General features: G+C 40.9%; 1 protein-coding gene across 5 annotated transcripts in view; it reads left to right on the forward strand.

Moving 5' to 3' along the window:
- The first annotated feature begins 219 nt into the window (after nucleotides 1-219).
- Nucleotides 220-13,917, forward strand: part of LOC124117384 — a 46,266-nt gene continuing 32,568 nt past the window's right edge. For 3 of the 5 annotated variants that reach the window (XM_046479224.2, XM_046479225.2, XM_046479226.2), the window contains exons 1-5: nucleotides 220-397; nucleotides 7,706-7,789; nucleotides 10,815-10,997; nucleotides 12,029-12,077; nucleotides 12,613-12,729. In XM_046479224.2, the coding sequence (XP_046335180.2) occupies nucleotides 311-397; nucleotides 7,706-7,789; nucleotides 10,815-10,997; nucleotides 12,029-12,077; nucleotides 12,613-12,729 (520 nt within the window). In that variant the 5' untranslated portion in view covers nucleotides 220-310. Of the gene's footprint in view, nucleotides 398-7,705; nucleotides 7,790-10,814; nucleotides 10,998-11,335; nucleotides 11,727-12,028; nucleotides 12,078-12,612; nucleotides 12,730-13,917 lie in introns of those variants that run through there. The other 2 variants (XM_046479227.2, XM_048401378.1) reach the window with 2 other exon arrangements.

A 13,917-nucleotide genomic window follows, 5' to 3' on the forward strand; every position in this document is an offset into this window, starting at 1 on the left:
GGTGAAGGGACTGTTTCGATTTGCTTTCTGTGATCCAAACATTTCTCTACATCATAGTTCTACTGATGTCTGAATGTTGCTGGATTTCTGATGCTTGGTGTCACTATTTTCTTGTCTTACTGCTCATCAAGTAGTTCCGTAACAAATAGCATAGATTTTACAAGCGCTTCCAAGGGACGTCACTCTCAATATCTACATCCTGACAAGAGAGGGCGTGTGTTTGACGACAGAACATGGCGTCGAACTGTGTCAAGTAATCATGAGAAGATATTTGTAAACATGATAAGATGGTGATGAAGCATAACTGACAATGGCTCACTTCGGTAAAGATCTCGACTCCTTCAGCGCTTCAAGAACTGTGCGAATCCTGAGTTCTGAATCAGCTGAAAACTACACGGTACGTGGGACGACGTCATGTGTTTAAAAAGTCGATGTTCATGTATTGCAACCTTTGTTTTTGTTGCAATCATTACATAAGACATTCCCACCGGACCTGTTTACTGCGGGTAGTATGGCGGTGTTTATTGGAATTTCCAAAGGTTTGTTGAATATGTGTACTGTGTCCTTCTCTTTGTCCAGTGCAGTGGTCTCCGGTACTGTTCGTTACCCACTGGTTATTGTAGGTCACGGTAACATCATTCAATAAAGTAGGAAGTGGCCTAATGAAACACTTGGGTACAAGGAGCGGACAGCTTCTTGTGACCAGTACAGGAAATATCAGAAAAACTACTGAGCGCATAAGGTCAGGTTGAACAACATGCTAGTGCTTGGTTTATGGCTCAAACAGAAACATGTGATAATAGAAGGGTAACGCTATTTTTCAGGGCATTATCATTTGCAGAAGCCCGAGGTTTTCTATTAACTGCCCGACGAAGGAGGGCAGTTGAAAAGACCGAGGGCTTCTGCAAATGATAATGCCCTGAAAAAGAGCGTTACCGTTATTATAGCTAAAATGGATGGAATTTGTTATCAAATAAAAAGAAACAACAACATCGGTTTTGAAACACTTACTGCAATCAACACGAATCTCACTGACCACATTTTACAAATATGGAAACGTCATAGAACAAACCAGATGACGTCACTATAATACGTGACGTCATTTTCTCTACCCTATGACGTCACCTAACAACGGACTTGATAATGGCCCGTCGTCAAGCAATATGAGGGCATTATCAAGTTACAGTGGCCCGCTCATTTCTGATAACGTGCGGGCGGTTTAATGATAATTCTATCAATTTTAGCTATAATATCAATTTTAACAGTGTTAGACATTGGCACTAGTCCTGTAGTCCTGTAGTCCTTGCCAAACTGCCCATAAGTTACTGTATCGTAAGGACTAGTAGAAATTTGCCATTTTTAAGGGATTTGATTTATGTTATCATTATATGGTTTAATGGAGCAAAAATATTAGTTTCTACCATGGTCTTGTGATGTTTCAATGACATTAAAACAGAGCTGATGCAAAGATTCATTGTGTCCCTTATCGTTGGTGGAGAGTATTTGATCAAGGTATTTGTTCATTGTACAATTACACTTTAGCAATCATTTATACATGTTACATGGCTTATTTATTTTAACAATAATATGTTGAAAATTTTGAATCATAAGAATAAATATGTTTATGTGTATAATTCCTAAAAAATAAATAAATTTGATGAATTACGTAACAGATTACAGTTTGTGTCATAAGCCTTTTAAGGAGATTTACAGTAAACTATAAATGTGGGATTAAATCATTTATAAAGCATATGGAAATGAATGAAAACATTCTAAAGGCAATGAGAAGAGCTGTCATGACGTGATGTCATAGTGGAGAGTGGACTTGCAGATGATCACTCCAGCTTTATAACGTATAAGAATCTACATAAAAACATAGCTACTGGTATATGCAATATTCCAGGAGTTGTTATGCATAAGGTTGTACGCTTTCTTGCTTACAGAAACTGATTCTCAACTTCAAAGTCTAATTTATTAAAGTCTCCCCCCAAATGAGGTTGCCAACCCCCTATTGGTACGTCTATTTAGAAGGTATTGATACTCAGCAATGTGGTATGTGGGACTCTTATAAAATTGTATTTGGTATGCAGTTTCAATATTTATATAAAAAAATAATGGTGTACGCAAAAGTTTCTTTTATTTATTTACATTTTTTCCATATTTTTTAAGTAATTTTACTTGAAATCGCACCCTTTTCTCAATGCTTTTGAGATTTGTGTTGAGTAGTATTCTGGTTTCAGGGGAGAGCAAATGAGACTTGGGGTGGAAATCTTAGATCATTGTTAGATGGTATTCAGGATTCAGGGGAGGAGCCGGAGGGCACCCTAAAAGAAAATATATGAACTAGTACACACCCACACAATTGACGATTTTGCATCTTCAATTCACCAAGAATAATGAAAATAACTTCATTGGTTTTTAGAGTAATGCACTGTAAACAAAACAAAATGGTGGACATCTCTCAACTATGATGTCACAGCTACAGCTTGGCATTCAGCTGGGGTTTAAATATGTAATGCACTGTTTGTTAGATCAGGGCAGTTGTTTGTTGTTTTTTAGATAAGAATGAAATCACATCTGACTCTTTTTTCTTGTAAATCTGTACTTTGTAAGACTATTTAACATTAACGTTTTAAAAAGTTTGTTTTCAGTAGAGCTCCTGGCTACTCCTCTGAACTTGGTTCTTCACTTCATTTTCAGTCAATTTTAGTGTTATTATATGGGACTAATACTTTACTAGATGGAACAAAATTTAACTATACTTGATTTTTTAACCAGTGGATAAAGTCGCAGGTGGAGGTTTTCATCATGATAAATGACGATTGATTGGTTTGGACAAACTGATTACGAGCTATGATCAGTGATGAAATCCAAATACAAGTTTAGGGGCCAATATGGCTTTTGCTCATGATTGCGTTCCTTACATTGTAATCACAACAAGGCATTAATAGACTGTTTGATCCTGTTTTCTTATAACTGTGAATACCATGAAGATCAAGGTTAGAATAGGTCTTCAGCGACCCATGCTTGCCATAAAATATGACTGTGCTTGTTGTAAGAGGCAACTAATGGGATCGGTTGGTCAGGCTCGCTGACTTGGTTGATGTGTGTCATCATATCCCAACTGAGTGGATCGATGCTCGTGACATCAATGACTGGATCGTCTGGTCCAGATTCGATTATTTACAGACCACCATCATATTGCTGTAGTGTGACGTTAACAGAGCTCCAGATAAGCTTTTGGTGTTGTGGGTATTTTACCCATGCATTTTAAAATCACTGCGTATCAGTAATTCTATCTGGGTATTCAAATTTCTGTTACCCACTAGTTTTTACACATGTGGGTATTTAAGTTAAATATTTAAAAACACTATTCATCTAGTCCCTGCAAACTGCTGTTGTGTGGGTTCGAGAGCTTTATAGGACTCAAAAATACCAAGATACTTCCACAAGTATGATGGCAAATGATCATGATGTAACTGTCATCGTGGAGTTTGGCAAGGTTGACGGAATGCCCGTTTATAATTTCAAAATAAGTTGCTGATTTGCCAATCGAATACGCAGGGTTACTTCACAATATTTTGAATATACGCACAAGTTTTATTTTTGTAGCGTATCTGTAATGTTCGTTGCGTATTTGATACGCTTGGATATTATTTTACTGCGTATTTCTGCATTTCTGATGCGTTTTTTACGCAGATACACAGCTTATCTGGATCTCTGGTTAAACAACAAACAAACAAACAAAACAGCTTCTTTTCAGTATTGGTTGTTGGGACAGATTCCATTGTATTTGGAAACACACAGTTTGGGCAGTCCATCGATAAATATGTCGTTAAAAGGGCAATATGAAAACACCCATAAAATAACAGAATGTTATGGTGTCGGTATCTGGAGGTACTGCACAGGTGAGAGTGACATTGACATTCATCCACAACTAATCTTCTTGACTAATTCATTCACGATACTCTAGAAAACAGAGTCTCAGCACTTGTGGAGTTATTAAGACCAATCCCTCTCATCATGATACTCTCAAAAATCCATTTAGATCAGTTGACAATATATCCATGGAAACTATTTATTTTGCTTATGTTGGCCAGTTTTCCCAGTAAGTGTACAACTTGAACAGAAGGCCTAACACAAACTGCAGACTCTCATTTATGGAAGAGTTTCTCTCACAACAAACTTTTCGTAAGTTTTGAAATTATGGATTTACTAATTGAAAAGCAAAATATTGACCAGTGATTTAGCTGAAACACTTCCATTCCTATACTTGGACTGCACGTTTTTTCAGCCCCCTCTTTATTTAGCCCCTGGGCCTAAAAACGAAAAAATAAATTGTTTATAACCCCATTGGCTTAATTTACATTGAAACATTGATTGATGTGCTGGTAAAAGTGAGTATTATTATACGCCTTTGGTAGAAATGTTCTAGGCTAGGGGCCCACACATTGTACCTATGTGGGGAATTGAAACCATGCCTTTGGTGTGACGAATGAAGACTTTAACCACAAGGCTACCCAACAGCCCTTCTGAAGAATTGCATACCCGTGCTCGTGGGTTTCACCGAAGTGGTAAACGTCTGAGACCTGCATCACTTTGGGCTTTCCTCCCACATTAAGCTGACACGCCGTGATATAACTGGAATACTGTTAAAAGTGGCGTTAAACCCAACCCACTCACTCACTCTGAAGAATTGATCATATGCACTGACATCCTATTTCATCTTGTGTATGTGGCATGTTAACAAACAAAGGACTTACGCATCTAAAAATAGATGCTGCCATTGTATCAACATCTGCAGCTGTTGTGACAATATCTGTGTGGAACAATAGTAATTACTTGGCTGTGAATCAGTCTTTCAAATGTCACTGGTGGAGTCACCTCGCACAGACTTATTAATTCAACTGTACCAATTACTTCTGCCACTGTATCAGTAATGACTGGTAATTATACTTCTCAACAATTGATAGAGCTGCTGCAATGTTTTACCCTATTACAAAACAAGTGGACAAAATATTAATGAATCTTGTTCTTTTGTTTGATGAAATCAAACATCACTCAGTTCCATTGCAATATCAGATACTAATTGTATGACAACACTTCCAAACAATCAGTTTCATTCAACCCTAAACAGGTCACTCAGAATATGCTTATCAAGAGTTAAAATGTATATATATTCAGCCCTCGGAGGTCTCACACAGTCAAAGATTGGAAAGAGAAGGAGGATGTGTGAATGTGATCTGTTACCATGGTTTCCACTGAGTATGTTGCTTTGTCTTAGGTGTCCTCTATTTTGAAGCAGCTGACAGCCCCTCCCCCAGACTGCCTTCATATCACAACACAGCACTTGGATTGTTTGTTTGTTTGTTTGTTAAGTAACAGCGCACTCAGCAATATTCCATCTATATGACGGTGGTCTGTAAATAATCAGGTCTGGACCAGACAATCCAGTGACTGATGTCATGAGCCTAATGATTTTTTATTAAATTGCATCATAAGAGAATGTAACTGGAATATTGTATGCTTCTCATCTACACATATTACACATATGCAATTTACAGATCATGCTTTTCACATGATTTTAATGACGTGTACACATGGACCGTGAAGGCCATGTTTGATGGGTAAGTAATAACTAAGCATTTGTATTTGAATGGGTTTTTTCCATACTATGTCGACCAGTGAAGATCCGTGGTAGAATCATCTTCCCGAGGCAAGAGAGTTAACTGACTTTAAAAGTCCAGTTTCCACCCTTGCCGAATTAGGCTGGAATTCCTGGGCTCGATAGTAGCGCCACCAGTGGCTATTACCAGTTATGTCCTTTCTATGCCTCTCCTATTGACCAATCAGATTCAAGCTCTCGTATTACTTGCATTTTCTTCAAACAAAACGGTGGCGCCCAGTCAAGACGATCTGATCGATAATTAAGATCTATATTGTGATCAAACGAGTCTTACATCGCGAAGTGCATCAAATTACGTGAGCACCTTGATTAAAAACATGAAAAGATATAGAAAATATCTGTTGCCAACGAGTTAGCGGTGCACATGCTTTGCAAATCCTGCAGTCGACCGAAATGTACATGACACTTTATGAACCGGATTTCAATTTCGGTGCGCGATTTTGATTGGACTATGCATGGACTCGTTAGTCCGGCCAAAATGTAACTCCATTATACCAGCCTAGTTCGGCAAGGGTGGAAACTGGACTTTTATTGTCAGTTAACTCACTTGCCTCGGGAAGATGGGGTAGAATAGGTCTTCAGCAGCCCATGCTTGTCGTAAAAGGTGACTATGCTTGCTCATGATATCAATCACTGGATTGTCTGGTCCAGACTTGGATTATTTAAAAACCGCCGTCATATAGCTGGAATATTGCTGAGTGTGGCATTAAACAGCAAACCAATCAACCATACTACGTCAGTAATTCCTCTGTTAGTGTTATGTGTAATTTGTCATGCTTTTGGGGGCTTGATGTCATCAAACTGTGGGTACTTCAAGATTATGTGCACATGTTTTAACTTTGAGAAATTTATGGGACCAGGGCACAACTTGTTTTTTTCTGGTGCTACTAGGTTTTCATGTCAACACGCACCTAGTGCAAGTTAAGTCAAGTTCCTTAAATTGAGCCTGCTGACAGTTATTTCATTTTGCTGGGGGAGAATATCAAAACTCATTGTTTGTGTGGATTATTCACACACCCCTCTTTTCAGCTGTATTTTTTTAAAAAGAAGCGTGCGCTATACACAGAGAATATGGTTGTCAGGGTTAGAAACTAACAGTTTTTGTCCACTAGTCCTTATAATGATAACATATAGCAAAACCCTTAAATCGGCCAATTTCTACTAGTCCTTAGGATACCTTTACTATTAGGCAGTTTGGTAAGGATTATAGGACTACTGCCAGTTTCTAACATTGGTTGTACAGGTAAGCATGGTTGCTGTTGTCCATAATGTGATTGCAATGACTTGTACTGTCAAACAAGATATGTCTGTCTCGCATATCATTCAGGACCGCGTTTGCCCTTACACAAGGACATGATAGAAGGAAATTATCAATGATTACAACACACTTTGTGGTGGCTTTATAAGACACACAGCCTTCATTAGCAGCACTTGATATGTGTGTCACTGTCACATCCGTTCACTGATAACACAGTCAAAGGCAGCGTGGCTAGTGGACATGTACTTATGTTGTAAGCTGAGACCATATGGCCTTGTCAGTTGTCACCAACATCTGACACATCAACAATATCACAGGGATAAGTTTGAGAACAAAGGAGCTGGGTTTTTTCTAAATGCCACTTGAATTAACCAAAGTAATGTATAGTTGCTGATGATTTGCCAGAAGAATCAGGGAGAAATGTTTGCTTGGTCTAATAATTTGACAAGTGAATCCTGCTACAGTGTTTGATTAAAGTGAACTTTTGTGCAGCATGGAACACAGACAATGATATTACACAGTTAGAACTTCTACAACATCACTAGTATGACTATGAGATAGAAGTTGTATGATTAGAGATAGTTGTAGTTAGTCAATATGCGGGAAACTGTTACACATAAACAAACGTATGTCATGATCATGTACATGCTTATCATGCTTATTAAATAATTTTTTATTTTTTTTAAATTTACAAAATATTTTCCTCAATTCATTCTTAGCAGTTGGAACATAGTCTATCTTCTGTTCCTATATCCTAACAGGTGTACCTGATCGAGGTGTCTGTCGGACCTTACAGCTGGACTGTGAAGCACCGATACAGTGACTTTCATGATCTCCATGACAAGGTAAGAGGGTGTTGGTATGTCCACCACTGCTTGCTGTATGCTGGACAGTGACAAGGGGGCTGACATACAGGTTACAGGGGGCAGGTGGGGCAGAGTACTTCTAGAACTATACAAGGGGGCAGACATACAGGTTAGAGGGGGGCAGGCGGGGCAGGGTACTTCTAGAACTATACAAGGGGGCAGACGGGGCAGGGTACTTCTAGAACTATACAAGGGGGCAGACATACAGGTTAGAGGGGGGCAGGCGGGGCAGGGTACTTCTAGAACTATACAAGGGGGCAGACATACAGGTTAGAGGGGGGCAGGCGGGGCAGGGTACTTCTAGAACTATACAAGGGGGGCAGACACACAGGTTACAGGGGGGCAGGTGGGGCAGAGTACTTCTAGAACTACACAAGGGGGCAGACATACAGGTTACAAGGGGGCTGGCGGGGCAGGGTACTTCTAGAACTATACAAGGGGGCAGACATACAGGTTACATGGGGGCTGGCGGGGCAGAGTACTTCTAGAACTATACAAGGGGGCAGACATACAGGTTACATGGGGGCTGGCGGGGCAGAGTACTTCTAGAACTATACAAGGGGGGCAGACATACAGGTTACATGGGGGCTGGCGGGGCAGAGTACTTCTAGAACTATACAAGGGGGCAGACATACAGGTTACATGGGGGCTGGCGGGGCAGAGTACTTCTAGAACTATACAAGGAGCAGACATACAGGTTACATGGGGGCTGGCGGGGCAGAGTACTTCTAGAACTATACAAGGGGGCAGACATCACGTTTCATGGGGGCTGGCGGGGCAGAGTACTTCTAGAACTATACAAGGGGGCAGGCGGGGCAGAGTACTTCTAGAACTATACAAGGGGGCAGACATACAGGTTACATGGGGGCTGGCGGGGCAGAGTACTTCTAGAACTATACAAGGAGCAGACATACAGGTTACATGGGGGCTGGCGGGGCAGAGTACTTCTAGAACTATACAAGGGGGCAGACATACAGGTTACATGGGGGCTGGCGGGGCAGAGTACTTCTAGAACTATACAAGGGGGCAGACATACAGGTTACATGGGGGCTGGCGGGGCAGAGTACTTCTAGAACTATACAAGGAGCAGACATACAGGTTACATGGGGGCTGGCGGGGCAGAGTACTTCTAGAACTATACAAGGAGCAGACATACAGGTTACATGGGGGCAGGCGGGGCAGGGTACTTCTAGAACTATACAAGGGGGCAGACATACAGGTTACATGGGGGCAGGCGGGGCAGGGTACTTCTAGAACTATACAAGGGGGCAGACATACAGGTTACATGGGGGCAGGTTGGGCAGAGTACTTCTAGAACTATACAAGGGGGTAGACATACAGGTTACATGGGGGCAGGCGGGGCAGGGTACTTCTAGAACTATACAAGGAGCAGACATACAGGTTACAGAGTGGGGCAGGGTACTTCTAGGAGCATGAATAAACCCTGTAGGTTTTAGTACCCATGAAGATGGAGATGTATGTATTTCTTGTATGTTCAGACTGTTGTTTGAGAACTTAAGAGTGTTTTGCTTTTGTGTGCACTTTATGTTTGATTACAGATAAGCCTTGTTATTTGATATGAGTAATCACCTATACTTGAAGTCTTCATATTACTGGGGATGTATTAGTACAAGCACTTTGTGGCAGTCACGAGCTGAGAGTTTAATTTTTTCCAAGGGTCAAAGCTTTGAGTAACTATTGTTCGGTTTTATGACTGAAGTCCAATGACATTGACAAAATAATCGCGGCAGAGTGGGCAAGCGGTCCAAAGCACCTGATGCTGAGGTCATATGCTGCTAGTGACCTGGGCCCCATTCCACAAGGCGATGTAAGCGCTACGATCATCATAAGTTTATGTTAAAGTATGAGAGTTATGATCGCCTTGTGGGACGAGGCTCAGGTTGCTATTCAGCCTACGGACCAACAATGTTTTCAGGTCTTTATGGTGTTGTCACTACCCCTAGTGTACAGTACATTCATCCTGTGCAGTCAAAAGAACCCACTCATCCAATGGTAGATGACCAGATGGTGGAAACACGAATACGTCTATACACCCGAAACCTAAGCGGTCGAAACACGTGTGGTGTTGCTGTGAGCACGTGACTTGGTTCCAGTGTACCTATGTCCACCTATCAGGGAAGGGGGACCCGATGTAGGAGGTGGAGTGAGGATGATAACTGGAATGCATATGTATCCACTGATCAGGGAACAAATAAAACTGCATTTTAGCAGAGATGTCTGGATAAGTGTGGTATATAAATGTATGATAATAATAGTAAAAATGCATTTATTACCTACGAGGAAGTTTGATATGATGTCGTGGACCCGTGAAGATCCAGGTTGAGATTGGTCTTCAGCAACCCATGCTTGCCGTAAGAAGCAACTATTTTTGTCGTATGGCTTAACGGGATCGAGTGGTCAGGATAGCTGAATGCATCGGGATATGATGAGATTCATCAGCCGACTTGGTTGATGAATCTTATCGTATCCTGATTGCATAGATTGATGCTAATGATGTCAATCACTGGATTGTTTGGTCAAGATGCAACTATTTACGGACTGCTGTCATATATCTTGAATATCGGAAAGGAGAGCGTTAAACAACAAACAGACAAACAAACGATGTGATATAGTGTATTCAACTGGCTCTGTTTAGGGATGTTACGATACAACAAGGTGATGATACGATATGTATCACAATGAATAGGCCATGATTACGTCTAGTCACATGGAAATTTCTTGAAGAGCTAATTACAACACATTTTGCGATATTTGACTGACAAATACACTGGGGGTAATAAAAAGTCAAGTACTATTTTGTCAATTGTCTTGTATTAAGTTAATACAGAAAAAATGTATTGTGTATCCTATCGTGGTATGAAAACTCACGATGTTGCACTGATGTATTGTTTCACTCCTAGCTAGGATGTTGTGATGTCAGGAATAAGTTCCTCATTTACACAGTATGTAATCATAACAGTCTGATTTATCTCTTTGCTTACAGCTGGTCTCAACATGTAAGCTAGACAAGAACCTGCTGCCTCCCAAGAAGCTATTTGGTAACCAGAGCGAGACGTTCATCAAGAAACGTCAGGGGGAGTTGGAGGTGTACCTCCAGACTGTGCTCTACTACCTGGCACACCGTGTGCCCCCCATCCTTGCCTTCTTCCTACACTTCAACAAATATGTAAGTCATCGTGCCCCCCATCCTTGCCTTCTTCCTACACTTCAACAAATATGTAAGTCATCGTGCCCCCCATCCTTGCCTTCTTCCTACACTTCAACAAATATGTAAGTCATCGTGCCCCCCATCCTTGCCTTCTTCCTACACTTCAACAAATATGTAAGTCATCGTGCCCCCCATCCTTGCCTTCTTCCTACACTTCAACAAATATGTAAGTCATCGTGCCCCCCATCCTTGCCTTCTTCCTACACTTCAACAAATATGTAAGTCATCGTGCCCCCCATCCTTGCCTTCTTCCTACACCTCAACAAACATGTTATGTAAGTCACCTTGACCCTGTCCTTGCCTTCTTTCTATACTTCAACAAATATGTAAGTCATCGTGCCCCCTATCCTTGCCTTCTTCCTATACTTCAACAAATATGTAAGTATCGTGCCCCCTGTCCTTGCCTTCTTCCTACACTTCAACAAATATGTAAGTCATCGTGCCCCCTATCCTTGCCTTCTTCCTACACTTCAACAAATATGTTAGTATCGTGCCCCCTGTCCTTGCCTTCTTCCTACACTTCAACAAATATGTACGTCATCGTGCCCCCTATCCTTGCCTTCTTCCTACACTTCAACAAATATGTAAGTATCGTGCCCCCCGTCCTTGCCTTCTTCCTACACTTCAACAAACATGTAAGTCATCGTGCCCCCCGTCCTTGCCTTCTTCCTACACTTCAACAAATATGTAAGTATCGTGCCCCCTATCCTTGCCTTCTTCCTATACTTCAACAAATATGTAAGTATCGTGCCCCCTATCCTTGCCTTTTTCCTACACTTCAACAAATTTGTTATGTAAGTCACCTTGACCCTGTCCTTGCCTTCTTCCTATACTTCAACAAATATGTAAGTATCGTGCCCCCTATCCTTGCCTTCTTCCTACACTTCAACAAACATGTAAGTCATCGTGCCCCCCGTCCTCGCCTCCTTCCTATACTTCAACAAATATGTGGTTATCATCAGTAACATTTATGTTTTATATACTTAAAGGAGATCCATGGCATCACACAGGCCCTTGCAGAAGAGCTCTACAACAGAGGTAGGTGACTACAATAATTGTCTTGGCTCAAGAACACCAACCTCGTTTATCTATAATTCATTTTGAAAAGTCTCGACTAGAGTTGTTGTACACTCTATGTAGTGTACACATTCAAAATGACAGTTTCCCTGGCATGCAAGAATCTCCTTATCATTTGACTCATCACATCATAACTCATGACATTACATTCTTATGACCTATGAGTTTATGCTGTCATATCTGTTTCACTAATGATGACTTAAGTATAATTAGTGACACTTAATTCATTTACCAAGATCCGGGTTAGATGGTCTTCAGCAACCCATGCTTGTCATAAGAAGGGACCAACGGAATGAATGGTATGGTCAGGCTCGCTGACTTGGCTGATGCATGTCGTTGTATCCCAATTGGATGGATCGATGCTCATGATATCAATCACTGGACTGTCTGGTCCGGACCCATTTATTTACAGACTGTTCTATAGCTGAAATATTGGTGACTGCCTGATTAAAGAAGAAACAAATAAACTAATCCAGTTATGATGGTAACCTTGCAGGGGAGACAATCCTGCTGTCCCATGAGATGTTCCAGATGTCGCCGCTGCAGCTCCACGCTCTGACGGAGAGGCTGAAGCTGCCTGAACCAACATGTGGTACTTTAACCATGTTAAAGAGTTATGATGCGTTTCAATAGTTACTTTGTGTCCCTACAACACAGTATGTAGCCTTCTCACGTTCTTCCTGCTTCCTGGACCAACATCTACCCAAATAGCCAGCTCACTGTTGTTGAAGTAATCTCTGACAGACATGGCATATTAATTGTCTAAATAACAATTATGTTTGCCCAATCACTCTGAAAGAGAGTCTACACATTTGTAATTATATGTCAGATAAATATTAAGAAAATATACCATAAATAACTATCATGTGAACAACATATTGAGCAATTTAGCAAAAGCTTATTTAATGTGTTCAAAAAGCTCTTGAAACACTATCTATCTAAATGCTTGTCTGTTCTGTTTGTAACATTCATACTCCTGTGTAATATTATTGCATTGACAGAAATATGTGAAATCTTATGTGAGCAATGGTAGGGCATGGGGCCTGTGGCTCTCCAATGTGCTGTGAGATGCCCTCCCTTGCTTGTGCCAGGATCAGTTGTAGGGGTCCGATTTCAGGTTGGCCCTGCTTATCAGCCTTGGGTTGATCAACTCAACACCCTACACATGGGTTTATCAACTCAACACCCTACACATGGCTTTATCAACTCTATACCCTACACATGGGTTTATCAACTATATACCCTACACATGGGTTTATCAACTCTATACCCTACACATGGGTTTATCAACTCAACACCCTACACATGGCTTTATCAACTCTATACCCTACACATGGGTTTATCAACTCTACACCCTACACATGGGTTTATCAACTCTATACCCTACACATGGGTTTATCAACTCTATACCCTACACATGGGTTAATCAACTCAACACCCTACACGTGGGTTTATCAACTCAACACCCTACACATGGGTTTATCAACTCTATACCCTACACATGGGTTTATCAACTCAACACCCTACACATGCCTTTATCAACTCTATACCCTACACATGGGTTTATCAACTCAACACCCTACACATGGCTTTATCAACTCTATACCCTACACATGGGTTTATCAACTCTATACCCTACACATGGGTTTATCAACTCTACACCCTACACATGGGTTTATCAACTCTATACCCTACACATGGGTTTATCAACTCTATACCCTACACATGGGTTTATCAACTCTATGCCCTACACATGGGTTTATCAACTCTATACCCTACACATGGGTTTATCAACTCTATA

The sequence above is a fragment of the Haliotis rufescens genome, unplaced genomic scaffold (assembly GCF_023055435.1).
Source record: "Haliotis rufescens isolate VD_foot unplaced genomic scaffold, xgHalRufe1.0.p SCAF_22, whole genome shotgun sequence".
In the NCBI taxonomy this organism is placed as follows: Eukaryota; Metazoa; Mollusca; class Gastropoda; order Lepetellida; family Haliotidae; genus Haliotis; species Haliotis rufescens.